This window comes from Pholcus phalangioides, unplaced genomic scaffold (assembly GCF_987345545.1).
Source record: "Pholcus phalangioides strain wild (caught in Gottingen) unplaced genomic scaffold, Ppha-v1.0 ptg000012l_1, whole genome shotgun sequence".
In the NCBI taxonomy this organism is placed as follows: domain Eukaryota; kingdom Metazoa; phylum Arthropoda; class Arachnida; order Araneae; family Pholcidae; genus Pholcus; species Pholcus phalangioides.
In genome coordinates this window covers 16,008,412-16,034,173 of record NW_028301605.1, presented here as the reverse complement: position 1 = coordinate 16,034,173, position 25,762 = coordinate 16,008,412, and the positions used below count along the sequence as shown (strand labels likewise).

At 38.9% G+C, this 25,762-nt stretch overlaps 1 protein-coding gene across 2 annotated transcripts in view; it reads right to left on the bottom strand.

Annotated features, from left to right (window-relative positions):
• Positions 1-24,723, bottom strand: part of LOC149079662 (LIM/homeobox protein Lhx5-like) — a 240,657-nt gene extending 215,934 nt beyond the window's left edge. For both annotated transcript variants that reach the window (XM_089240271.1, XM_089240270.1), the window contains exon 1: positions 23,721-24,723. In XM_089240271.1, coding sequence (XP_089096397.1) covers positions 23,721-23,896 — 176 coding nt within the window. In that variant the 5' untranslated portion in view covers positions 23,897-24,723. The remainder of the gene's footprint in view (positions 1-23,720) is intronic.
• Between the last annotated feature and the right edge of the window lie 1,039 nt (positions 24,724-25,762).

Genomic DNA, 25,762 nt, shown 5'->3' with positions numbered 1-25,762 from the left:
AACTGAACGTAAATAGGAGAAATAATTTACTGACTAGCAAAATAAACGTAAATAGGAGAAATAATTTGCAGACCGGCAAAAAAAGCGTAAATAGAAGAAATAATTTGCAGACCTGCAAAATAAACGTAAATAGGAGAAACAATTTGCAGGCCACCAAAAAAATACGCAAACAGGATGAATAATTTGAGGACTGACAAAAAAAATGCCTGAATAGAAGAAATTATTTGAAAACCGGTGAAAAAATGCACGAACAAGGGAATTAACTTCAGGTCCGGCAAAAAAAAAAAAAATCATAAGCAGGAGAAATAATTTGCGGGCATTTCGAAAATGCATATATAGTAGGAATAACTTAAACACCAGCAACAAAAAAATTCATAAATAGCAAAAATAATTTACCCGAAATACGAAAAAATTATTAACGATACATAAAATAAAAGTATGAGGACCGGCAAGAACAATATGTAAATAGGAGAAATAATTTGCGGACAAAACAATTAATAAATAAATTGCAGGAATAATTTGCGGACAGGCGAAAGAAATGCAGAAATAGCAAAAATAATTTACAAACCGGCAAAAAATGCGCAAGTAGGAGAAATAATTCGAAGACTGGTAAAAATGCATAAATAATAGAAATATTCACGGACCGGCAAAAATACACAGAAAAGAAGAAATAATTTGCGGACAGACAAAAAACACATAAATAGTAGAAATAACTTGAGCACCAGTGAAAAAAATGCATGAAGAAAAGGAGAAATAAACTGCGGAACGACAAAACTTATGAATGAGCGAAAAAAAAAAATGAGAGCAATAAATAAATTAGAGGAATTATTTGCGGACCGGCAATAGAAGAATTATCTGGCATTTGCGATTCGAATTTCCCGGCATGTTAGTCTCCCACACTGTTTTCCGGTACGCCAGAAAATTCTGGGGGAGGGGAGAGGGGAATACGGTCAAAAGGAGAAATAATCGGAGAATCGGTAAAAATACACAAATAAGGTTAATTTGAGCAAAAAATATATACGGGGAAAAAAATGGTTCGAGGACTGGCAAAAGTTTATGAATAAGAGAAAATACGTAAAGAGGGGAAATAATTCAAGGACTGTTGAAAATGAATGAATAAGAAAAATATCTTGAGGGCCGGTGAAAATATAAAAAAACAGGAAAAATAATTCGAAGACTGGGGGAAAATGCATAAATACGATAAATAATTTGTGTGCGGACCGGCAAAAAAATACAAAAGCAGGGAAATTATTTGTGAACGTACAAAATATGCATCAATAGCAGAAATAATTTGCTTAAACTAGGAGAAATAATTCGAGGACTGGGAAAATATATAAACAGGAAAAATAAATTGCGGACCAGCAAAGAAAACATAAATAGGATAAATAATTTACGGAAAGGCAAAAGAAAAAAAAATACTTAAATGGGAGAAATAATTCGTGTACTGTCAAAATAAACATAAATAACAGAAATAATTTACTTAAAATAGGATAAATAATTCGATTACTGGAAAAATACATAAACAGGAAAAGTAAATTGCGGATCAGCAAAAAAAACGTAGGTAGGAGCAATAATTAGCAAATTAGGCCAAAAAAAATGCATGAACGGAAGAAATAAGTTGAGAACCAGTAAAAAATAATTAGCGGACAGGCAATAAATTAATAATAATACAAGGAAAGTATATTTCTTCGTATTTCATTATGTTACGGTAAATGTGATACATCGATGATTTTTAAATCCCTTTTACCGGTGAATATGCACGATACCAAAAATTGGCAAATTTTCGAACGTTAGCAAATTTGATAAATACAAAAAAAATTATCACTTTTACCGGAGATTATGCATAATACCCGTGCGTCTCGTTGGTAAATTTGATAAATACTTGAAATTTATCGCCTTTATCTGTGATTATGCATAACCTTGTGTAATTTGTGAATTTGACAAATATGAAAAACTACCAAATGAGCATATTATGTGTGATGAATACAGTCGGACCCCGATATAATAACAAATTTACGATCGTACCCTGATATAATGATACAATGTATGTTTGAATTATCATGTATCATATAGTACCATTTATCACATGGCACGACGCTACCAACCATTTATTACCTAGCATTTACCAACGACGCAACACATGGGTATTATGCATAATCGCCGGTAAAATTTATAATTTTTAGTGTTCATCAAATTTATCAACGACGCTTGGGTATTATGCATATCCGCCGGTAAAAGCAATAAATTTATGGAACTTACCAAGACGGTTGGTAAGTATGCATAACAACCGGATTCATCACATTTACCGTAATACATATATATATATATATATATATATATACTGTTTTTCATTCATTAAATCTAAAATTTAATGAATGAAAAATTTTAATGAATTAAAATTTCGACCCTCTTTTACGGAAAAATAATAATTTCCCCTTATATAACAAAAGCATATATTTCAAACCCCCTAATTAACGGTCACCCCTCTTCATGGGCCCCCACAAAGGCGGGGGATGACAGGGCTCCAGCCCTGGGGCCCGGAATGTCTACCATCATTTTTTTTTTCGTGGTGTAAATTTACTTTAGAAGGGCCCGTGATTAGTCTGGCTTGAGGCCCGCCAAAGATCCTAGCCTAGGGCCGTGCTCCAGGATGTGGGTGGCATACCCCTCTTTTAAGGACGATTTTTTTGTCCCGTCGCGTCGGTCCTCCGCAAGAGAGGTTCTACCGTATTTCGTTTATTTAAAATAAGTCATAGGACTCACAGGAGAAGAATATAAAAACAAATAGGAAGTATTACCGTGTTTCCCCGGAAATAGGCCCTAGCATGATTTTTTGGGATGCTTCTAATATAAGCCCTACCCCGAAAATAAACCCTAGCTAAAATCGTCAATGAGACGCATTTAGTATGTCGTTGCAACACATGACGGATGTATTGAACTGCATGAAATGATAAGGGTTTTAGGCTGGCATTACAGTATAAAAGTTTGATAAAAGTTCGTTTGTAAAACTTGAAAAATGCAACCGATAAGCGTATCGGTTACATTCGAGCGAATGTAATCAATAGGCTTATTGGCTGTCTTTTCAAGTTTTGTAAAAGATCTTTTATCAAACTTTTATAGTATAATTTAATTTATTATCAAATAAAAATATAAATGAATGATATCATTGAAATTTATACTGAAATAAGTTATAGTATAAACAAGAATTAAATTTTCGTAAACACCCCAAACAGAGCTCCTCGGACGAGAAGTGAAAAGCCTTAGGCCGGGATTACACTATAAAAGTTTAATAAAAGTCCTTTTATAAAACTTGAAAAATGCTGCCAATAAGATCATTGCTTGCATTTTCTAGAATGTAACCAATAATCTTATTGGTGGCATTTTTGAAGTTTTATAAAACTACTTTTATCAAACTTTTATAGTGTAATTCCGGCCTTACCGTGATTTTTCAGGATGCTCCTAACACAGTAAAACTTCTCTTAACGGACACCTCTCAGATGCGATCACCCCCCCCCCCCTCCTTTTACGGCCAAATAATATTTTCCAGTTGTATGATAAAAGTATGTACAATCGAATACCATTACAGCGAAAATCTCGTTTTAACGAACACTTTTCTAATCCCCCAGATAAGTTTACATAGAAACAATGCAAAAACCTTTACAACGAAATTTCGTTATAACAAAGTGATCTCTACGGTCTCTTGGAGTTCGTTAAAACGGGATTCGACTGCATTTCAAACCCCTGCTTAACGGTCACCCCCCCCCCTTTTACAGACGAATTTTTTTTTGTTGTCCCGTCGGTGTCAACCTTATGAACCCTACCCCAAAAACAAGCCCTAATACAGCGGTTCTCAACCTTTTTTTGACTCGCGGTGCCCTTTCTGGTACATAATGCCTATGGCGGAGCCCCGTAAGGCCGGGATTACACTGCAAAATTTTTGTAAAAGTTATTTTATAAAATTTGAAAAATTCAACCAATAAGATTATCGATTGCATTTGCTCGAATGTAACCAAGCTATTAGCTTTATTGGTTGGATTTTTCAAGTTTTTATAAAAGGGATTTTATCAAACTTTTATAGCGTAATCCCGGCCTTGGCATATTTTTTATTTATTCATCAAAGTCGCTGATTTACTGTTATCATTTAAATTTAAATTTATAATTTTTTTTCCCCTTCAAATTAAGCTGTTTTATATTTCCCTCGAGCGACCGCGGACAGTTCACACGAAGGACTCCGCGGAGCACCGGTTGAGAACCGCTGCCCTAATACATTTTTTGACGCAAAAATTAACATAAGACCGGGTCTCATTTTCAGGGAAACACGGTAGTAGCTGCTTCTGCTGCTGCTGAATCAGCAACAAAAAACAAAAACCTCCAAAAAAAGCACAAGAAAGAAATAAAAAACGAATCATTGCAACCTAGTTTTCTATGGAAAAAAAAGTCGGTAGCAGCCATGGTCTCATGTTGTTGTTGTGTGTGGCACTGTAATTTTCTCTCAACCCTCTCAACCCTCTCTCTCTCTCTCAATGGCCAACCTTATAATACCCGGAGCTGTTTTAAGAGTTTTCGCTTCGTGATATCAAAAAGCATTAAGGCCGGAAAAAGTAAGAAAGAAAAGGCCGAGGGAAAAAAAAAAATGTATACACAGAAAATAAGAGAAGAGAGAGAGACCGGACCCAATGGGCTTGAAAAAAGGCCCGGCCGTCCCACTAATGACGGCCCCGGTGCAGGGAAATGGATCTCTCATGGTAATCACTATTCACTATGATACGCTAGGGGTATACAACACACAACCAAGTCAGCCTGTGTTTTCTTTTTTTCTCTTTCTCTCTTTTTCCTAGGCTTCAGCCATCGACAGGGTCAAAAACCGCATCTGCAGGCCTATACTACTGTAGTAATAATAATAGTATAGAAAGAGATAGGCCAAAAGGAAAGGGTTCAAAAAAGAGCACACTACCGGGTTTTTGAAAAGAGAGGTGGGGACGGGGGGAGGGGGGACCCTGTGGCAAGCTGGCAGGCACAACAACAACAACAATGATTGTTACTGAGGAATGTTCATTGTTGTTCGTGCTGGGGATGTATTTACCATAGGAATATTATTATTATTGTTGTTGTCTTTTTTTTTTTTAAAGGGTTTTTCCCCGTCTTGGATCACGTTTATGTATAAATATATATTTTTTTTTCGGACTGATGGTCAGTCATTCTTGGATAATAATTGTCCATCTGATTATTATTATTTGGAGTTATGTTGTTACGGGGTGGGAGGGGGGGGGGTTCTTTTGTAATTGTGTTTTTTAAGTCCGATCGACTGTGATGATCGATACCTTAATCAGTTTTTTTTGTGTGAATATTTTTGGCTTGGTACTGTATTTTATGTGCAAAGGATGGTTCAAATATGGGAAAATTTCGAATGATGGTATAGACTAGTGTTTTTTCTCAAAAATGGGTGATTCTTGGTCGCCCCTTGGGTGGCGGTAAAAGTTGTAGATTCGACGTGAGATTCTAGGCAAAAAAATATCAAAATGAACCATATTCATAAAATTGTTTCAGGTGGGTGATACCGCCCCCCTGAAGAAGGGGAGAAATGAGGGCTCATAAAAGCCACAGATAAAAAAAACGATGAACCATATCCATTAGAAATTTTCTTTTGTATTTTTTCAAAGTGGGCCGTACCGCCCCATGAAGAACGGAAGGGCTAGTACAAGCTATACATATGGCGTAGGAAACTATGGATTAGGTAAGGGAGGAGGGCGCCGAGAATTTTTTTTCCTTTTTACTGGTTGATTATCAAAAATAGTCGATATATGCTAATACAGGGTTTCTAGCGACTTAGAAAATCAGGGAAAGACAGGAAAATTAATGTCAGGGAAATAAAGAATGAGAGAGAGAGAGAGATCAGGAAAAGTCAGGAAAATGAAGAATGATCGGAGAAATGAAGAATAATTAGGGGAAAGTCAGAGGAAAATGTAAAATATTTGGCAAAAGTCAAGAAAAGTATGTGTGGTTCAAAAATGCGAAAATTTCGAATGATGATATAGAATAGTGTTTTAGTTTAGACAAGAAAGTCAAAAACTTGAAAGAGTTAAAAGTTTTGGGTTAGTTCAGGGAGAGCCAGGGAAATGTTTGAGTTCTGGTTAAGAGAAATCAGGAGAATTTTTGAGTTCTGGTTAAGAGAAATCAGGAAAATTTTTGAGTTCTGGTTAAGAGAAATCAGGAGAATTTTTGAGTTCTGGTTAAGAGAAATCAGGAAAATTTTTGAGTTCTGGTTAAGAGAAATCAGGAAAATTTTTGAGTTTTGGTCATAATATTTTACTGAGAAATTAGGAACATTTTTGAGTTTTAATCATGGCAGTTTACCAAGGCCGTCTTAAGAGTATCATGGGCCCCCCAGGCCAAGTAATTTTTCTGAGGCCCTACGGGGCAAATTTTTGAAAATTTCAACCGGTTCTAATTTCTCTGAAGGGCCCTCTTCTTCCCTTGAAGCGCCCGGGTGTGGCCATGCGTTAACACAGCACTGCAGTTTACTGGAAACCCTGCAATATCATTTTATCCAAAATACAGTCGCGTTTCAGAAGCAACTCGTTAAAAACATATCGCGGTTTTTTTTGGAGCACCCTGTATCTTAAAACTTGGTATACAAAGAAGAGTATGTGACCTAAATCTCCCGTTCGGATCTATGTGGATATCAATAATTCTTGCAACAGACATACGATCAATTCTATTTCAATTGATAAAAATTAACTTTTGCTCTCAATTCTGCCTACGGACGGCCTCCGGTTCGCGGACCATTGGTTGAGAAACGCTCTTCGCTGTTCCGGGTAAATTCAAGTATATCTTGCTATTACAAAAAAAGCTTTTGCCCATTTTTCAACTTAGGAGGACAATTTCTTACCATTCGACATAAATATACACAAAACCCCCACACGTATGTTCTTGAATCCCGTTATACGGGACGTATGAAATCCCCAATTTTTTTCCGCGAATACTAAAATGTAATGTTAAAATTCGAGTAAAATTAGCAAGGCCGCCCCCCCCCCCCAAATAATTTTTTTCATTTGATCATCATTTTGATCATTTTTGTCGCACCACGGTCATTTTCTGCACACGAAAGCTAGTTAGACCGGGACCTACAATTCATTGCCGATTCCGAACGGCAGGCTTGTTTTTTTTTATTCATCGAAGGGGTTGGTACGCTAACCCCCTTGCGGGGGACTCCTTGCGGTAGCAATTTTTTCCTGCGGTCTTGTCACCGTTTTTGTTGTACCCCAGGAAATTTTTCGAACAGGGTATCGAACTCGCGACAATTCTAAACATTCTTTGGTACTTTAGGCGATCATCTTATCGACCGGGGCTACCGTGCAGCCCCCTCCCCCACGTTTTCATTAGGTAAAATTTACGGCTGTCTCTCTCTCTCATTAAATACTAAAAAATGGTTTTTCTCAACAATGGCCTCTCAATAAATGCTAAAAATTGTCGTCGTCGTCCCCCCATCAATACCTTACAACGGGTCGTTAGTAAATGTACGTCAATGGTCTATTAATAAATCGCGGCCCCTCGGTTCCACGCGAACAAGCCAACTTCTCTGATCTAGGCCCCAGAGGAACCCAGTCGTAATACGGGCCTAACTAAGAAGAGTTCAGTCAATCAAGAATTGTCAGCTCATGCCCCCCCCCCCCCCACATGGAATGCAAGGCTCTATCAGGGGATAAATCTCATTTTCCATACCACAAATTTACTAGAAAGGCTCCCGTGAAGTATTCTGGCCTGAAGGTCCCACTATGAGGGGCCCTGGCCAAACTTTTTGATTATGAGGGCGAGAAAGATATGCGTCAGAAGAGGTGGCATATTAGATAGATTCATAATTAACGCCTTAAAGGCTGTCTAACAAGTTATTTTTCAACAATGGCCTCTCAATTAAAAAATACTAGAAAATTGTTTCTCTCAACAATAGCCTCTCAATGAATGCTAAAAGATGTTTTTTTTCATCCTTCCAATGCTTTACAGGTCATTAATTAAGCAGTAAAATGCATTTCATCGGTAAATCTTCGTAATACTGACCTAATCACGAAGAGTTTTGTCAATGAGAATGGTCAACTCATGGGCCTATATGGGTGACAGGGCTCTATCCCATACCACAAATTTACTAGAAAGGTGCCCGTGAAAATTCCTGGCCTGAGGGTCACAAACTTTTCCGATTATGAGAGCGAGAGAGATATGTGTCAGCGTTGCACAAGAGGTGGCATATCAGATAGATTCATAAATAACTCAGGGGCAAACCTATCCAGTTATTAACATGTCTTGCGCAACATGCCAACAACACACATGCATATCAATCCACCATATCGTGCTGTTGGATGAATATTGGCGAATGAAAGAACCGGTTCAGAAAACTGGAACTTGCAGTGACTTTTGTGTGGTGGTGAACTCGTTCCTGCAACCTGCTTGGGAGGATCGCGGAAGGAATATATACAGGGTGGTTCACAAAAATTGTAAATTTTTCTGTTTATTTTTAAATTAGAATAAAATATGGGAAATTTATGAGCACAAAAAGATTTTGCTGTAACGGCAAGACATTTGCCACCCAATTGCTCGTCTCCCAGTTCTCTAGTACGGTGTTTCGCAACCTTTTTCGGCCTATGGTCCCTCCTCTTGGACATTATTTTCTTCTCGTGCTTTCCCCCCCCCCCCGTTTTATCTAGGGCCCTACTTTCATCCAAGATCGTGACCCTTCTACTCATCGAATTTGATCAAAACCAAATTTACAATGAACAAAAATTTTATAAGACCGATCTCTGGTATCCTGGGCCCAGACACGGATCCAGAAAATGGCCGATCGTCCCTCCCGAGAGCCGAATTACATCGGGAAAAATAGGTAATGTGTAAAATATGAGACGATCCAACGTCCATTGTAGGTTCTACAATGGACCCTGGACACACATCACCCTGGGTCCACACACACCGTGGACTAGAGTTCAACGAGTTTCCTTCATATGGAGGCTTTATGTGCATGGCCATCACAACATCGTAGTTCCCCGGTCATGGCCCTTTCAAAAAATGGGGCTGAGAAGCGAGGGCCTGGGACTGATCTCGTTAGTATTTTTTTTTTTTTGCACTATGAATTCACTATAAATATTTCGGAATAGGAGCAAGGATCCAACACATGGGGGCCATATCCCTGGGCAAAGTGATGTTATGGGGATCCATACTCAGCTGGAAATAACAGCTTGCACATTTACATACTTGCATATGTTCATAGTACTAGATCTCATCGCGTAGCCATTAAACCATATGGTTATGGAGGCCCCGGGTCATGCCCGTATGGGCTCATGGGTTAAGATAGCCTTGGTCCTATAGACAGCTCTGCTGAATTCTGAAAGTAGCCACATTTTTTCCCTCACCATATTTCACGTGAAAGCTTCACTTCCTCACACTCTGTGGCCCCTTTCACTAGGTTTTGGTTCCCCTTTCATCTGATGACCCGTGCCCCCTCCCCCGAATATTCCAAAACAACCGCAAAGGGAGGGAGGGCATATTGCCACAGGCGGAGAGAACCGTATACAGAGAAAAAAATAAGACAAAAACCAAGAATTTCAATCACCAATATCTCGATGAATTGTTGCAGGATAAATTTTTTGAGAACAGGGTTAGGACTGGGGTGGGGGGGGGGGGACATTCTCCTGAGGCGGCAATGGCAAATTTTCACTTTTATAAAATCGTTTTTGCAGTGACGGGACGGGAAAATCACGTTTGCAGCCCAACCCTGAAAAAAAACCTAATTAATTAATTCGTACCCCGTTTTAGAGCATTTATTGATAACTCGCCGTTCAACCTTTATTAATAGCCTAATTCGTTTTTGATGATCCATTGTTGAACATTTGCCAACCATTCATTGTTGAGCATTAATTAATAGCCAGTTTTTGAACATAAATAAATTACCAGTTTCTGAAAATTTATCAATTACCCTTTGTTGAGCATTTATTGAGAGACTACTGATGAATACTGATGAGGAAAAAACATTAATGATAATATATTGATGGGGGAAACAATATTGATGATAATATATTGATTGGGGAAAAAATTGATAATATATTGATGGGGGAAAAAATTGATAATATATTGATGGGGGAAAAAACATTGATGATAATATATTGATTGGGGAAAAAATTGATAATATATTGATGGGGGAAAAAACATTGATGATAATATATTGATTGGGGAAAAAATTGATAATATATTGATGGGGGAAAAAATTGATAATATATTGATGGGGGAAAAAACATTGATGATAATATATTGATTGCTGAGCATTTACTTATAAGAAATTCATTTATCCGACAAAATTGGTGAAGACTTGTTCAGAGATCCCTCATACCGCATGCGATACAATAGAATTCATTGTTGAGCATTTATTAATAACCCATTTTCGAACATTTTAAAATGAGCAGTTTGTGAACATTCATCAATTGCTTGTTGTTGACCAATATAAAAAAACCATTGTTTCTTCAATCACTTACCGATACATTATTGAGCATTTGCGGGAAAAAAATCATTGTTAAGCATTTATTAATGACCAGTTTTTGAACATTAAAAAATTACCAATTGTTTAGCATTTATACAGACACCATTGATGACATGACCATTATTGGGGGAACATTAAAGATAATTTATTAATTGTTGAGTATCTACTGTATATAGGCCTACTGATAAAAGAGAAATTCGTTTCATCTAACAAAATTAGTAGCTCACTGTTGATCCTTCATACCGCACACAATACAAAAACTATTGTTCTTCACTTACCGATGCACCATCAATGAGCATTTATGGAAAAACTCATTGAGCATTTTCCACACATTTATAGAAAAACTCATTACTGAGCATTTTTGTGAAAAAAGCTCATCAAAACTAATTATTGAGCATTTTGAGGGGAAGACTAATTATTAAGCTTTTATAGAAAAAAATATTTTTAAGCATTTTGGAAAAGAATTGCTAAAATTTTTGGGGGAAGATCTCATTGTTGAGCATTTATGGAAAAAAAAACTCACTTATTATTGATAATTCATGGGAAAAAACTCACACATTATTAAGAATTCATGGAAAAACTCATCATTGAGCATTAATAAGAAAAAAATTATTTTTAAGCATTTTTTGGGGGGGGGGGAACCCCCCATTATTGAGCTTATGTGGAAAAAAATCATTGTTGAGAATTTATGGAAAAAAATTCATTGTTGGGTATTTATGGAAAAAAATCATTGTTGAGAATTTATGGAAAAAAATTCATTGTTGGGCATTTATGGAAAAAAATCATTGTTAAAAAACACTCATCGTTGAGCAATTGATAAACCTTCATTGATACATAAATAAAAAATTTGTATAATAAATAATAACACAATTTGATACAAACTACTTTTTTTGAACAACAATGTCAATAACCCGTTGTCGGTCATTTATTGCCAGATCACTGATGGAGGATAAAAACATTATTGCGAAACCTTTGTTGGCCATTATTCGTCCCTCGACAATTTTTTAAAGAAATAATTTCTCCACATTACAGTGAATCAAAAACAATGTCAAGCCATGGCAACTGCAAATGACAAAAATCTCGAGAACAATTTGCTCTATGCGATCAAACAATGCCAAATGTATTCCCATTGTTGTAAAATACAGACTAGTCCTAAAGACAAGGAACGAATCAATGCCGCAGGATACGTACGGCAAGCATGTTCGATCCGACCTTCGGAACTCGCATCGAGAATCATCCCGTCAAGAAAACGGGACGGCGAGCGGATACCGTCGAACGCCGACAGGCGGCCGTCGGACAGGTCGGGTGCCGACGTTCGGGAGCCGAGCGACCGCTGTCGGCACCCCTCATTTCGAGTCACTCTCTTCTCTCTTCCTGAGGATTAACTCCACTTTTCAGCCTCGTCGTGCCAGAACATCAACAATGAAAAAAGAAAAACACCCACAACGACTCCCTCGTTTCAAATTAGACCCGACAACGACGTCGACACCCTAAAATGGAGGAGTCATCGCCGACTCCCCCTTTCCCCCCCCCTCCTCTTTAATGGCGCTCATGATTATGCTGATTATGATGAGACTCGACTGTGTAATATGGTAAGGTTGCGAGATTGTGGCTCTCACACGCGCGCTCCAACAAACTTCTTCTAAATTATTGTTGCCGATTTCTGCCCCCTCCGCTAACATGAAAATTACAGTGTTTAGACGTGAGTAATTTTTGCTCGGTAAGAATGTTAAAATGAGCAATGAGTAAAAATGCAAAAATATTAATGAGCATTGGTGGATAAAAAACGGTTGTAGGGGGTATTAATAAAAAAAAATTGTTTGCAATTGTTTTTGATGGGGAAAAAAGTCATTGTTGAGCATTGAAGGTAAAAAAAAAAAAATCGTTGTTGAGCGTTGATGGTGAAAAGAATCATTGTTGAGACTTTATGAATAACCCGATATTGAGCATTTGTTGATAGCCCATTGCTGAGCGTTGATGGAGAAACCATTCTTAGCCTCACAGTGATTTGCTATTGTTAGATTATTGATAAATCGTGGATGAGCATTGGTGAAAGAAATATTGTTGAGCATTGATAGAAGAGACATTGTGAGCATTGATGGAAGGAACGTTGTTGACCATTGAGATGTGGACAAAGAAAAATTTTCTTTTTGCTTTTCAGATAGCGCTCAACAAAGGTTTTCCACTAAATGCTCAACAAAGATTTTTCAATAAATGCTCAACAAAGATTTTTCAATAAATGTCAACAAATATTTTTCAATAAATGCTTAACAAAGGGTTTTTCAATAAATGCTCAACAAAGATTTTTCAATAAATGCTCAACAAATATTTTTCAATAAATGCTTAACAAAGGGTTTTCCAAAATAAATGCTCAACGATTTTTCCCTCATCAATGGTTTCTCCATTATTTGTTCAACAATGGGTTACTTATAAATGCTCGAAAAAATGATCTATCGATAGATTTTCAACCAAATGTTCATCTATCTGTAAATGCTCAACAATAACTTTTTTTTTCGCTTTTTACCTTTTTTTTCCGCAATGCTCATGAATAGTTAATCAATAAATTTTCAACAAAGGTATATTTAACAATAGCTTCTAATAGACCTTGAATGACTGCCTTTTGGCTTCGTTTCGAATTAGACCCGACCATGACGTCGACACCCTCTAAAATGGGAGAGTCATCAACGACTTCCCCCCCCCCCCCTTTAATGGTGCTCATGATTATGCTGATTATGATAAAACTCGAAAGATTGCGTCTCTCACGCACGCTCCAACAAACTTCTAAATTATTGTTGCTGATTTCTCCTCCGCTAACATGAAAATTACAGTGTTTAAACGTGTGGGATTTGCTCAATAAAAATGCTAAAATGAATGTATTCATGAGCATTGGCGTATAAAAAAAACTGTTGTTGAGTATTAATGGGAAAAAAATCATTGTTGACAGTGTTGGAAAAAATCATTGTTGAGCACTGATTGCAAAAAAAAATCATTGTTGAGCACTGATTGCAAAAAAGAAAATCATTATCGAGAATGTATTAATAACCCGATATTGAGCATTTATTGATAGCCCATTGCTGAGCGTTGATGGAAAAACCATTGTTAGCCTCTTATCGATTGACAGCTACTTGATAACCATTGGATGATTATTATTGATGGATGGGTATTAAACCATGGATGAATATTGGTGGGAAAAACCATTGTTGAGTATATGTGATGGCTAAAATATTTTTTTTTCTTTCCAGAGAAATAACACTTAAAAAAAAATTTCAATGCTCAACGAAAGTTTTTCAATAAATGCTCAACAATGTTATTTTTCTCATCCATGGCTTTTCCATTATTGCTCAACAATGGGTTATTAATACATGCTCAAAAAATGGTCCATGGTTAAATTTTCAACAAATGTGTTCATCTGTGAATGCCCAATAGTATTTTTTTTCCACCAATGCTCATGAATTGTTGATCATACATTTCAACAAAATACATTTTCAACAAAAGAATATTTAATAATGGCTTCTTAAAAAAAAATTCGTTAATGATTCGTATTTTGCTTTCATCAATGCTCAACCCACTTACATGAACCATCAATGATTTATGAACTATCATGGACCCAAAAATATGGGGTTTTTTTACCACCAATGCTCAACAATGCTTTTTTTACAATGTCAACAATGTTTTTTTCATTAATACTCAAAAACAGTTTTTAATCCACCTATGGTCATCAATGCTTTACCAATACATGCGAAATTTTTCCATAATGCTCAATAACGGGTAATATATCAATAAATTTTCAAAAATTTATACTTGGAAAAATCATACTATTGCTTATAAATCAACAGTCAACAATGTTTTTCTTTCTCCCCTCTGTTGGACAAACCAACAACATTAATCAAGTAACAGTTAGCAATGATTTTCTTGTCATCAACTCTCCTAGAAAATGATTTTCTTCAATCAAAAGTTAACATTGTTTGTTCCTTCATCAAGCAATTGTATTTTTCTAACCAACGCCCAATTGCATTTTTTAAGCAACGCTCAACAATTATCCTTCTAATCAATCTTCAACAATATAATTTTTCTTATCATTAAACCATTACGTATCATTATTATGTCGTTACCAATTTATATTAATCATCATTCAATGACTTATCTATCAACACTTTAAGAATGATTTCTTTATTTACGCGCAACAGTGATTTCTTAATCAACGCGCAACAAAGATTTTTTTCAACGTTCAACAATTCTATTCCTTGGATGCGCACACGCGCACACAAAACAATGGTTTTTCTAATCAAATCCTCAACAATGCATTTAATCAAATGCCTAACAATATTTTTTTTATTGACGCTTGGCAATGGCTTTTTTATTGATGCCCGACGATGATTTTTTCTAGTGAATCCTCAAAAATGATTTTTCATCAACTCCTCAACAACAATTCTTTTATCAACACTCAGCAATATTTTTATCACGCTCAACAATTGTATTTTTAATCATCACTCAACAATGGTATTTTATCAACACTACAATATCTTTATCAACACTACAATATCTTTATCAACACTACAATATCTTTATCAACACTCAACAATATTTTTATCAACACTCAACAATGATATATTTATCAACACTCAACAATATTTTTATCAACACTCAACAATGATATATTTATCAACACTCAACAATGATATATTTATCAACGCTCAACAATGATATATTTATCAACGCTCCATGACTTATTTATCTAGACTCAACAATCCTTTTTCATCAACCCTCATTAATGATTATTCTTACCAACGCACAACACAATTATTTCGTTAATCAATCCTGAACAATGATTTTTTTTATCAACGCTCAACATCTTCTCTCAGTACACAAAATCATTTTTTTCCCATTAACCACTCAGCTATCATTCCTTTTTTAATCAACCATCCACAAAAATTTTCAACAAACCACTTTTTTTATAGCAGAACCGCATTCCGTAATTCTTATCAAAAAGTTAAAAAATAATCAGCGTGAACATTCCTTAATTTATCAACAATACAATTTTGTTATCCGAAATTCCAGAATATATTCTACATTCACTAATTATTCTTCATAACAAATATCCACAATCCCGATCTAAAGATAGACCGAAAATTTCCAAAGCTTATATTCCCAACAATACAATCCAGTAGGATTCTACCTGGATCGGAAATTCCAGAATATATTACAAAAATACATTTTTTTATTGATAAACAACAATTATTTTTCTAATCAGTCCTGAGCAATCAGGGCCGTAGTGTGCCTTCTGGGGGGGGGGGGCCGAGGCAGACTTTTCCTTGGGGGGAAGGCTCTTGAAAGGCTTATTATTAGGCAAAACAAATGTAAACTTTTGTAGGGGACCCCATTCGACTTGGGGCCTCGGTCGTTCCAGCGTAGTTACGGCCCTGTCAACAGTCGACAATGATATTTTCTTCAACACACGAAGATTTTTTCTCTTATCGAAACTCAATTCATTTTTTCATCAACTCACTAATGATTTTTATCAACGCTCAACATCTTTATCCAGAAAAATTCACAAATTTTTCTTCATAACATGTAGGCTACCTACAGTCCAGACAAAAATTCTCAAAGCTGGTATTCCCAACAATCATTGGCATACGCAAATAAGGGGGATATAGTGTTATACTACACTACAAGCCGAGATTATAGTGTTATTTTGCAGGAAGAAACGTAACCCCCCCCCCCCCCTGAGAAAATTCCGTGTACGCCTATGCCAACAATACAATCATTCATTTCCCGAATCGAACCCCCCAAAAAAAACCGAAAAAATCGATTGAAAAACAATCACTTCTTTTTTTCCAGTAGATGGCTATTAATCCTAATATCCCAGAAAGGATATTCACAGCGCTCCCGCTCGATAGAAACCGATCCCATAATCTCCCAACCCATAAATCCCGACCGTAAGTAATTCGTCGAATCACGGTCCAGGCCGTCAGTTTGTCAGCAAAAGAAAATATAACCACACAGCTCTCATACAAAATAGCAAATTACTTTTGTTGTACAAAAGAATCGATTTTTATTTCAGTTCATCAACAATTAAAACCTGTTATTGCTCAGGAAAAAAAACTAGTGCAATACGAGCACACACGTCTTAAATCAATCACCACGAGGAATCTAGCAAGACCACCAACAAAGCAATTTCTCTTGCTTTTTTTTTTACGTAAAATGCTCTTTTTTTCACTTATTTTCTTGAATCTAGTTAGTCTTAAGATTATTTGACACAGGAAGTGAAAAATTGGTTTTTTCCTGTTTTTACCAAAAATTTTTTTTTCTTCTTTAAACTTGTTGGAGACTTCGACACCGGTACAGCATGTAAATTCATGGCATGATGCATTTACATGCGCACTTTTGAAGGATGTTGGGGGGGGGGGGGGCAGAAACAACAACAATGCTCGGTAATACCATCACTCACATCATTTTTTTCAAACAGACAACAAGTTCGTTGAAAGGAAACAGAGCGTTAAAAACGAGAAATAATAATAATAATAAGAGAAAAACGCGCAAATTTTTGTTTCATGAAAATCAACGAATCTTAACTCTTTACAAAACGGTTTTTTTTTTTAAAAAATGTATAAAAATAACGATTTTTTTTTCCTCAAAAAGAAAGAAAGAAAAAGGGACACGAGGAAGTGCAACTTTTGCTAGAGAAATTCTCATTGCGGTTCCTCGGGTGATTCGAGGAAGTAGAGCAGAGGAGGAAAAGCAATGGAAGAACTTTTTCTTGTAATTTGAGTTTCGTTAATTAATTATTGCTAATTATTGAAAATATATAGTGTGTACACGAGAGATTATCGGAGAGGAAGAGAGCGAGATTTTTGACGTGTGTCAAGGACTTGTCCTTCTAGCTAGCCGATCGCGTTCGGATGAACTTCCGGGATCCGTTTCGCCGACCAGACGTGATCCAGACTTCCGTTCCGTCGTTTCGTTTGATGCTAGTGCATCTGGGGCGAATCTAGACCTCTGTTCCGTTTGATACCAACGCTTCTGGGACGAAATGTACACATTGTTTCGTTTGATACTAACGTATTTGGGACGAGTCTAGACTTCTTTTCCATTCGATACCAACGCATCTGGGACGAATCTAGACTTCTTTTCCATTTCATACCAATGCATCTGGGACGAATCTAGACTTCTTTTTCATTTGATACCAGCGCATCTGGGACGAATTTACACATTGTTTCGTTTGATAATAACACATTTGGGACGAGTCTGTAGACTTCTTTTCCATTTGATACCAACGCATCTGGGACGAATCTAGACTTCTTTTCCATTTGATACCAACGCATCTGGGACGGATCTAGACTTCTTTTCCATTTCATACCAATGCATCTGGGACGAATCTAGACTTCTTTTTCATTTGATACCAGCGCATCTGGGACGAATTTACACATTGTTTCGTTTGATACTAACACATTTGGAACGAGTCTGTAGACTTCTTTTCCATTTGATACCAACGCATCTGGGATGAATCTAGACTTCTTTTCCATTTGATACCAACGCATCTGGGACGAATCTAGACTTCCGTTCCGTTTGATACTAGTCTATCTAGGACGAGTCCTTGACTTCTTAAATTTTATCAATATCAAACGGAACGGAAGTTAGAATTCATCACAGATTAGCTAGTATCAAACGGGAAGTTGGCGAAACGGATCCCGGAAGTTCATCCTAACATGACGGCTAACTAAAGGAAAAGTCTTCCATTAGCTAGCATCAAACAGAAAGAAAGTTCGAATTCTTCCCAAATTTAGTTAATATCAAACAGAACGTAAGAATCCAAACTTCCTTTCTGTTTGACTAGCTAACGGAAGGCTTGTCCACTTGCAAGTCGTTCGCGTTCGGATGAAGTTCCGGGATCCGTTTTGCCGACCAGACAATTATATACTAACGCATCTGGGACGAATATATACTCCTATTCCGTTTGATACTGGCCAATCTAGAATGAATCCCGACTTTCAAAATTTTGTCAGTATCAAAAGGAACGTAAGTCAGGATTCATCCTTGACTGGCTAGTATCAAATGGGAAGAAAGTCTAGATTCATCCCAGATGTGTTAATGCCAAACAGAACGGAAGTCTGGATCACGTCTGGTTAGTGAAACGGATACCGGAAATTCATCCTAACATGACGGCTAGCTAAAAGAAAAGTCTTGTGTTAGTATAGCGTCAAACAGAAAATAAGTTGGGATTCTTTCCAAATTTTATTACTATCAAATATAATGGAAGAATCCAACCTTCCTTTCTGTTTGATACTAGCTAACGGAAGGCTTGTCCACTATCAAGTCTTTCGCGTTCGGATGAAGTTACGGGATCCGTTTTTCCGACCAGACACGATCCAGACTCCCGTTCGTTTGATAATAACATTTGGGAAGAATCTAATCTTCCGTTTCGTTTCATACTAGCTAATCTATGGTGAATTCTGACTTCCGTTTCGTTTGATACTAACACGAACAGGTCCCCATTGGAATTTTTCTCAATAGAACTACATCTGTCGAGACACTGCTAAAATCACTTCGGTGACAGAGCCTGGTTGTGTTCGGTTTACTCGGTTCGATAACTAACAAAATTTGGGAAGAATCCAGTTTTCCAAATCCATTTGGCACTACTACTTGGCCACACATGCACTCCGTATCGATGGCTGATTCTTTCTCGTTTAACATTAGCGAATCTAGGGCGAATACCGACTTCCATTACGTTCGATACTAGCCATTCTGTGACAAATACCGACTTCCATTACGTTTGTTACGAACTCATCTGGGAGGAATCTAGACTTCCGTTTCGTGTGATACTAGTCAATCTAAAATGAATTCTGACTTCCGTTTCGTGTGATACTAGTCAATCTAAAAGGAATTATGACTTCCGTTTTGAGTGATACTAACCAATCTAAAATGAATTATGACTTCCGTTTCGTGTAATACTAGTCAATCTAAAATGAATTATGACTTCCGTTCCGTTTGATATTATAATATTAACAAAATTTGGGAAGAACCAAAACTGTTTTGATACCAGCTAATTCTTTTTTGTCTGACACTAGAAAATTCGGGACAAATCCAGACTTCCAATCCGTTTGATACAAGCCAATCTATGACGAATCCTACTATGATGAACTAAATTATGATATTATGGTGAATTTTTATACCAAATTTCGTGTTTCGATCATTTACCTTGACATTTTTTATTTTGATATTTTATACTCGATTTATCTAAGGGAGATGGTGCCTGAACTTACCGGCGATGTGCGCTGCACCTGCTTATGTTTTTCCTTATTTGTTTGTGCTACAGGTGAACGCAAGCCTTCTTATTTTATTTGCCTAGCAAGCACAGCCGAAACTATAGGTGTGGGGTGGGGGGTGGGGGGGGGGGCAAAGTACCACTTCGCGAGTTGGCAATCATCGAATTTAACAGTGGTGGAGGCGGCAAAATCACGTTTGCCATCCCCCCACGAAAAAACATAATTGCCGCCCTGCTATTAAGACCTGAAGACAGACGCCCGAATCTCCTTGGGATAAAGTGCTTATACAGCCTATGAGACAGAGCCTAGGTGTCTCTCAGTTTCCTTAACCTTAGGACGAAACCTGACTTCCGATTCCTTTGATACTAATGAAATTTGGGAACTTTTTTTTCCGTTTGACACTAGTTGCCGATTTGTTTGATGCCAGAAAAATCTGGGACAAATCTAGACTTCCGTTTGATACTATCCTCTATGGGACGAATACAGACTTCTGTCCCATTTGGTACTAGTCGATTTCTTACCCCGTTTGATACGGACCATTCCAATGCCTTTCCGTTTGATGTTAGCCAATCTGAGACGAATGTAGAATTTCGTTCATTACTAGCTCCCAGTCTAATTGATACCAGACAATTCCGTATTATTTTGATACTAGTGAATCCGAGACATCGATGACGAGAGACAAATCCAGATTTCCTTCTTTTTGATACTAGCCGTAATGGGATAAAAAAAAATCTTGACTTCCGTTTCATTTCTACTAATTTTTTTGATACTGGAAAATCTGAGAGAAATCCAGACTCCCATTTTGTTCGCTACTACCCGATCTGGAAAGAATCTAGACTTCTCCGTTCTATTGATACTAGCCTGTCTGAAATGGACAAGTTTGATACCATCCTGTCTGAAATGGACAAGTTTGATACCATCCTGTCTGAAATGGACAAGTTTGTTACTAGCCTGTCTGAAATGGACAAGTTTCATACTAGCCAATTTTTCGTTAAGGCAATTTAAAGCGTGCTACACCAAAAATGAAAACAACGATTTATAAAACAGTAGTCCTATTATTCGATCCCGTTATCCCGGGAGAAATGCCTACGACTTCCCCGTCCATGAAGCAGTCCGATCACGTTACGCTGGACGGGATTCCCCCCTGCGACATCCCCGTCGACGTAAAAAAAGAGCCGGTCACGTCGAAAAAAATTCCCTTCGAAAAAGATCTTTGCCGGCGGGGTGACAAACAGATCGGTGATTTTTTTTTTCCCCTACTTACGTACTCGAACACATGACTGGTCTTCAAATCTCATAACACCATCTGATTAATATTTCTACTAATTATTCGTTAATGACAGGAATTATGTGATTTTAAATTACACCGAGAGAGAGAGAGAGTGAGAGATGCGCCATTAATTCCGACGGCAATTAAAAAACCATTTAATTTACGATGGCTTTTTTTCTCCCCCCCCCCTCCTTTTTTTTTTGAATAAGAAGGCGGGAATGAGTAAATAAATTCTAATTAACGTTTGGTAAATGAATGAGTTTTAATTGAATGGAAATGAAAGCAATATTTTCGCTCGTTGAAGCGATTTTCGTTTCAATTATCCACCCCCCGTTATTACGAAATAACATAATCGGAAGAGTATTTTAATGCATTTTATTTTCAATTGTAATTATGGCAAAGTGTGCACTTTTAAACGGCAGCAAATGGACTTGAGAAAATTACGAGTCATTGTAAAAATTTTTATTGGGTAATGTTATATATGAATGTGAAAGTATGTATGTTTGTTCCCTATATACAAATCTGCTATTTCAGAACGATTGTTGCCTATATACAGGACCGAGATTGAACGATAGGCCTGCCTTAAAGCTTACTCAGAGCAGGGGAAATGCCCGAAATGGGTGAAAAAAAAACCGTCGCGGCAACAATGGTTTCTCGTCCTCAACAATCACTTTCGGAATGTTTACTTTGGTTACCGTGGTTCCCCTAGCAATGCGTTTCATGCAATGGTTTGTCACTTCTTTAATGTGATGCCAGTATTATGTGTTTATTACTTTATAATGGCTTGTCACTTTTTCAATCCTCCCAGTAACTGAAGAAATTGTGGGCAGCGCCGGGTATTATAGCTATTGATATATCCGTGTTGATTGATCCTAGTTCTTTCCCTGGATGTGGCGATTGTAAGGTGATTTCTCGGTCATTAGGTGTAGTGCAAGGGTTCTCAACCTGCAGGACAGTGCGTGCCACTTCATTGGTTTGAAAAAGTGTAGCGGGCCACTTAAGTGATCTGTAACCGTGCCGAGGGTCGCTAAAGTGATGTGCAAATACGACGCGGGTCACTTAAGTGATCTATAAATGTACCGCGGGTCATTTAAGTACCTACTCTGCAACTGTGCCGTAGATCACTAGTCATCCGTGATTGTGCCGCGGGCTACTTAAATGTGTGCGGGGCCATCTCTCTAAATATGCCACAGGTCACCTGTTATCTGGGAATAGTCGAGTCATCTAAGTCATCTGTAAATGTACCGCATAGTTCATTTCTACAAAATTAGGTTTGAGGTGGAGGACCTTATTGGATGACTCAAAGGGCCACATTTGGCCAGCGGTCCATACATAGATTGAGCATGTATGGTGCAGTGAGATATTTGGACGTAACTTGAGAGCCCAAGAGGCTCTTTCAAACCAACGTCGAGGCCTGTTGAACCCGTGTTTGATCGGTTACTCGGGTGTTACGTGTTTGATCGGACTACTTCTACTAAACTACACATGCACCTCGTCTATATTCCCTCTACGGAAGACAGGCTCGAGACAGATTCTGATGAATAGGTTCAAATAGCCATCCGCGCAATGTAGTCAGAGGTTTAGTCTAGGCTGTATTAATGCAGGGGGTTTCTTACTTGGTATCCGCGGGTTAGTGGCCTTTCGAGACAGGGTGGCTGGGAAAAAAACAAAAATCTCTACTCGTGTGGGATTTGTCTATCTTTGTGCCCCTGGCCACGATTTTTGTTTTAGTCGACAAAGCAATTTTTTGCTCTTTCAACTCAGATTTGGCGCCTAGAGTAGCACCCTTGTGGCAGGCAGCACGGCCCAAGAGTGTTTGGAGAAGCTTCAGAGCTGATTGTGAAGAGAAAAAACATTGTTTTTATACACATTGCTATATGCTGAATATTATTTTATAGAAGATTCTGCGGTCTTCATTTCATTGGCTCAAGGGGTACGCGGATTTCATCTGATTTGCCACAATTGTCCGTGGAATACAGAAGAACTCCGGGACCCGGCAAAATAGACATTAGGAACTTTCCCCCCCCCCCCCACCATAAACTAGAGTTCGGAATGCTTTTATAATCAGTTTTATTTAAATTTAGGGAAAATGTCATGGGATCCAACATAGGCGGATACAGGGGGAGGGCGAAGGAGACAATCGTCGACCCTAAGTTTAGTACGAAAAAAAAATTATATTATTGGCATAGGTGGGAGTGCGGAGATGGATATCCCCACCTCCATTCACTATACACACCCTCAGTAATTCGTCTATTACATACACACATGGGGACACTGGTCCAGGGTGAAGTGAATTATAAAGTGTTATTTGGTCATATGAGGTCCATGGCCCCACAAGGGGTGACTCATCGAGCTCCAGCCCTGGGGCTCGGTACGATTCTTATCAATTTTTGTTGAGGGGACCCGTTTGTTGCCTGGGGTGCTCACCAAAGATTCTACCCAACATAAGGAACCTGCTGTAAGATATGGGGGCCATGATGAGGTCTGTTGTAAATTTTGGCCTGTGCATATTAGATTTTCGATTCTGGTAATGCGACACCCTTGATGGGTACCTGAGACATCGTTCTCCCTCGATGAACATTATAGATGGGGAGACTGTCCAGCCCAGCAAAATAACAATAATAAGTCAGTGATAAACACGGTATATAAGGCTGTCAATGCTAAAACTTACTTGAAGAAGTCCGTCCGGCAGTAGAGCTTGCCCTCCCGCGTGAAGCACTTCTCCGTGAGATTGCACTTGCACTCGCAGCACTGGACGCAACGCGCGTGCCACGACCTGTCCAGCACGTTCAGCAGGAAACGGTCCAGTATCGGCCGTTCGCAGCCGGCGCACTGCACCATCTTCATGTCGACGGCAGCCGCGTCCGGCTCCGGGTTCGACTCCCGTTCCGGCACCGTCGCGAAGCGAAGCTGTGGCAGGTGGAGTGCGGGATAGAGGCCACCGTAAGTGCCCCCGGGTACCCGAGTTCTTACCCCGAACGCTTCCACCTTGATGGGCGAACTCCTCAGCGGCACCGCGGCGCGGGTATCGACGGCCGGACACCGGCCGTCCCCGTACGGCACAGTTGGGAACAGCACGGCTGGACCTCCTCCGCTTCCTCTTACGCCTCCTCGTCCTCTCTTCTTCCTCGTCCTCCTGTCCTTCTTGAAATTCAGGCTAATTATCTTCGGCTTCAACGGCACGGTATGGACAGTTCGTCTCGTCGGATAGTAAACAGACACGTCATGGGGGGAAGTGACACGTCAAACTGTCAACTGATGTCCACCATCACAGAACACCAAAACTCACAGGTAAACAAAAAAAAAACAACAACAAAAAAAACAAACTCAACTGACCACGATGAAGAAAATCCCCAAAGTCATTTCCAAATGCTGATGATCCATAATCATTAAATAACCACCGCCCTCATAAGATCATTGGGGGTGTGAGGGGGTTCCGATCTCACACGCGTGCGGCACACTCTTAGAGTCCTGTCACCCACGGTCACAATCACAGCATGCGACGGTGGTTGTTCCAGAGAGCAATTTTCAACAGCTGACTTCACGCCAAACAACAAAAACAAAACCACACCAAATGACAGCAAAAAAGGACCACCAAAAAATCACAACGTCCGGTACCGAGAGCGGACTTGACTATCTCTGAACCCGCTCAGCATTGGGTTTGCTCATCAGTGCCGAGCGCGTGAGAGAGAGAAGAGAGAGAGAGAGCTACTTTTCCCCCCTCCTCCTCCCCTATATCTCCACTCCCTTCCTTATTCCTCTCTCTTCCTCCAATGCCTTATCGCGTTCTATCGAGAGAGAGGGGGGGAAGAGAGAAAGGAAGAAGGTGACAGGACGTCTTCTCCTCTCCTCCGTTTTTCGCTCCCGCCCCCAAAGTTTCGAGACCGTAGGAGAAAGAGAGTGCGAAGGCGCAATAGGGGGCGGGGACTAACACCCGTCAATCAAAAAGCCCCTCTCTCTCTCTCTCGTTCTCCTCTGTGTAGAAGCTGCTATGGTGATGGTCGCTATTTCTGCGACACGCCCCTCCCACCCGAATGAAACTCTTCTTTACCACACACCCCCTTTGACCCCCCCCCCCTTCGTTCAATCACGTGGTTTCTTACAGGGAGAGAAATTCCTTTTTCCCCCCCCCCCCCTTTAATGCGTGGGAAAAATATTCGTCTTCGAGAAGAGATCAAAATAGTGGCAACATGTTGTTATATCAACGTCTTGTTCGATGTCCGGGACCGTCTGGAGACATTACATGTTTGCCCCCCCCCCCTTATGGCCCACGGAGTCATCGGATGTGACCCGCGACGAATAACAAAGCCACTCAAGTGCTGTGCCGTCTTGACTCATGGGCTCACCCCGGGCACGGCCCGGGGGCCTTTGAAAAACGGGAAGTAGTTGAATTTTTTTGAGAATTTTTCAGGTAGGGCCTCGAAAAAAATCGCTTGGCCCGGGGGGGGGGGGGCTCGTGATGCTCTTAAGATGATCCTGCTCAAGTGGCCCACGAAATAAATGATATGGAAATAAGCCGCGGGCCACTTTAGTGATTTGATAATATTTCGTGGGGACGACCTTGCTCGCATGGGCCAAGCGATTTTTCTGAGGCCTTACCCAGGAAATTCTCAAAAAATTCAACTATCTCTTGTTTTTTTTTGAGGCCCCCGGGCAGTGCCCGGGTGAGCCCATGCATTTGCACTTGAATGGTTTTGTTATTCACCACGGGCC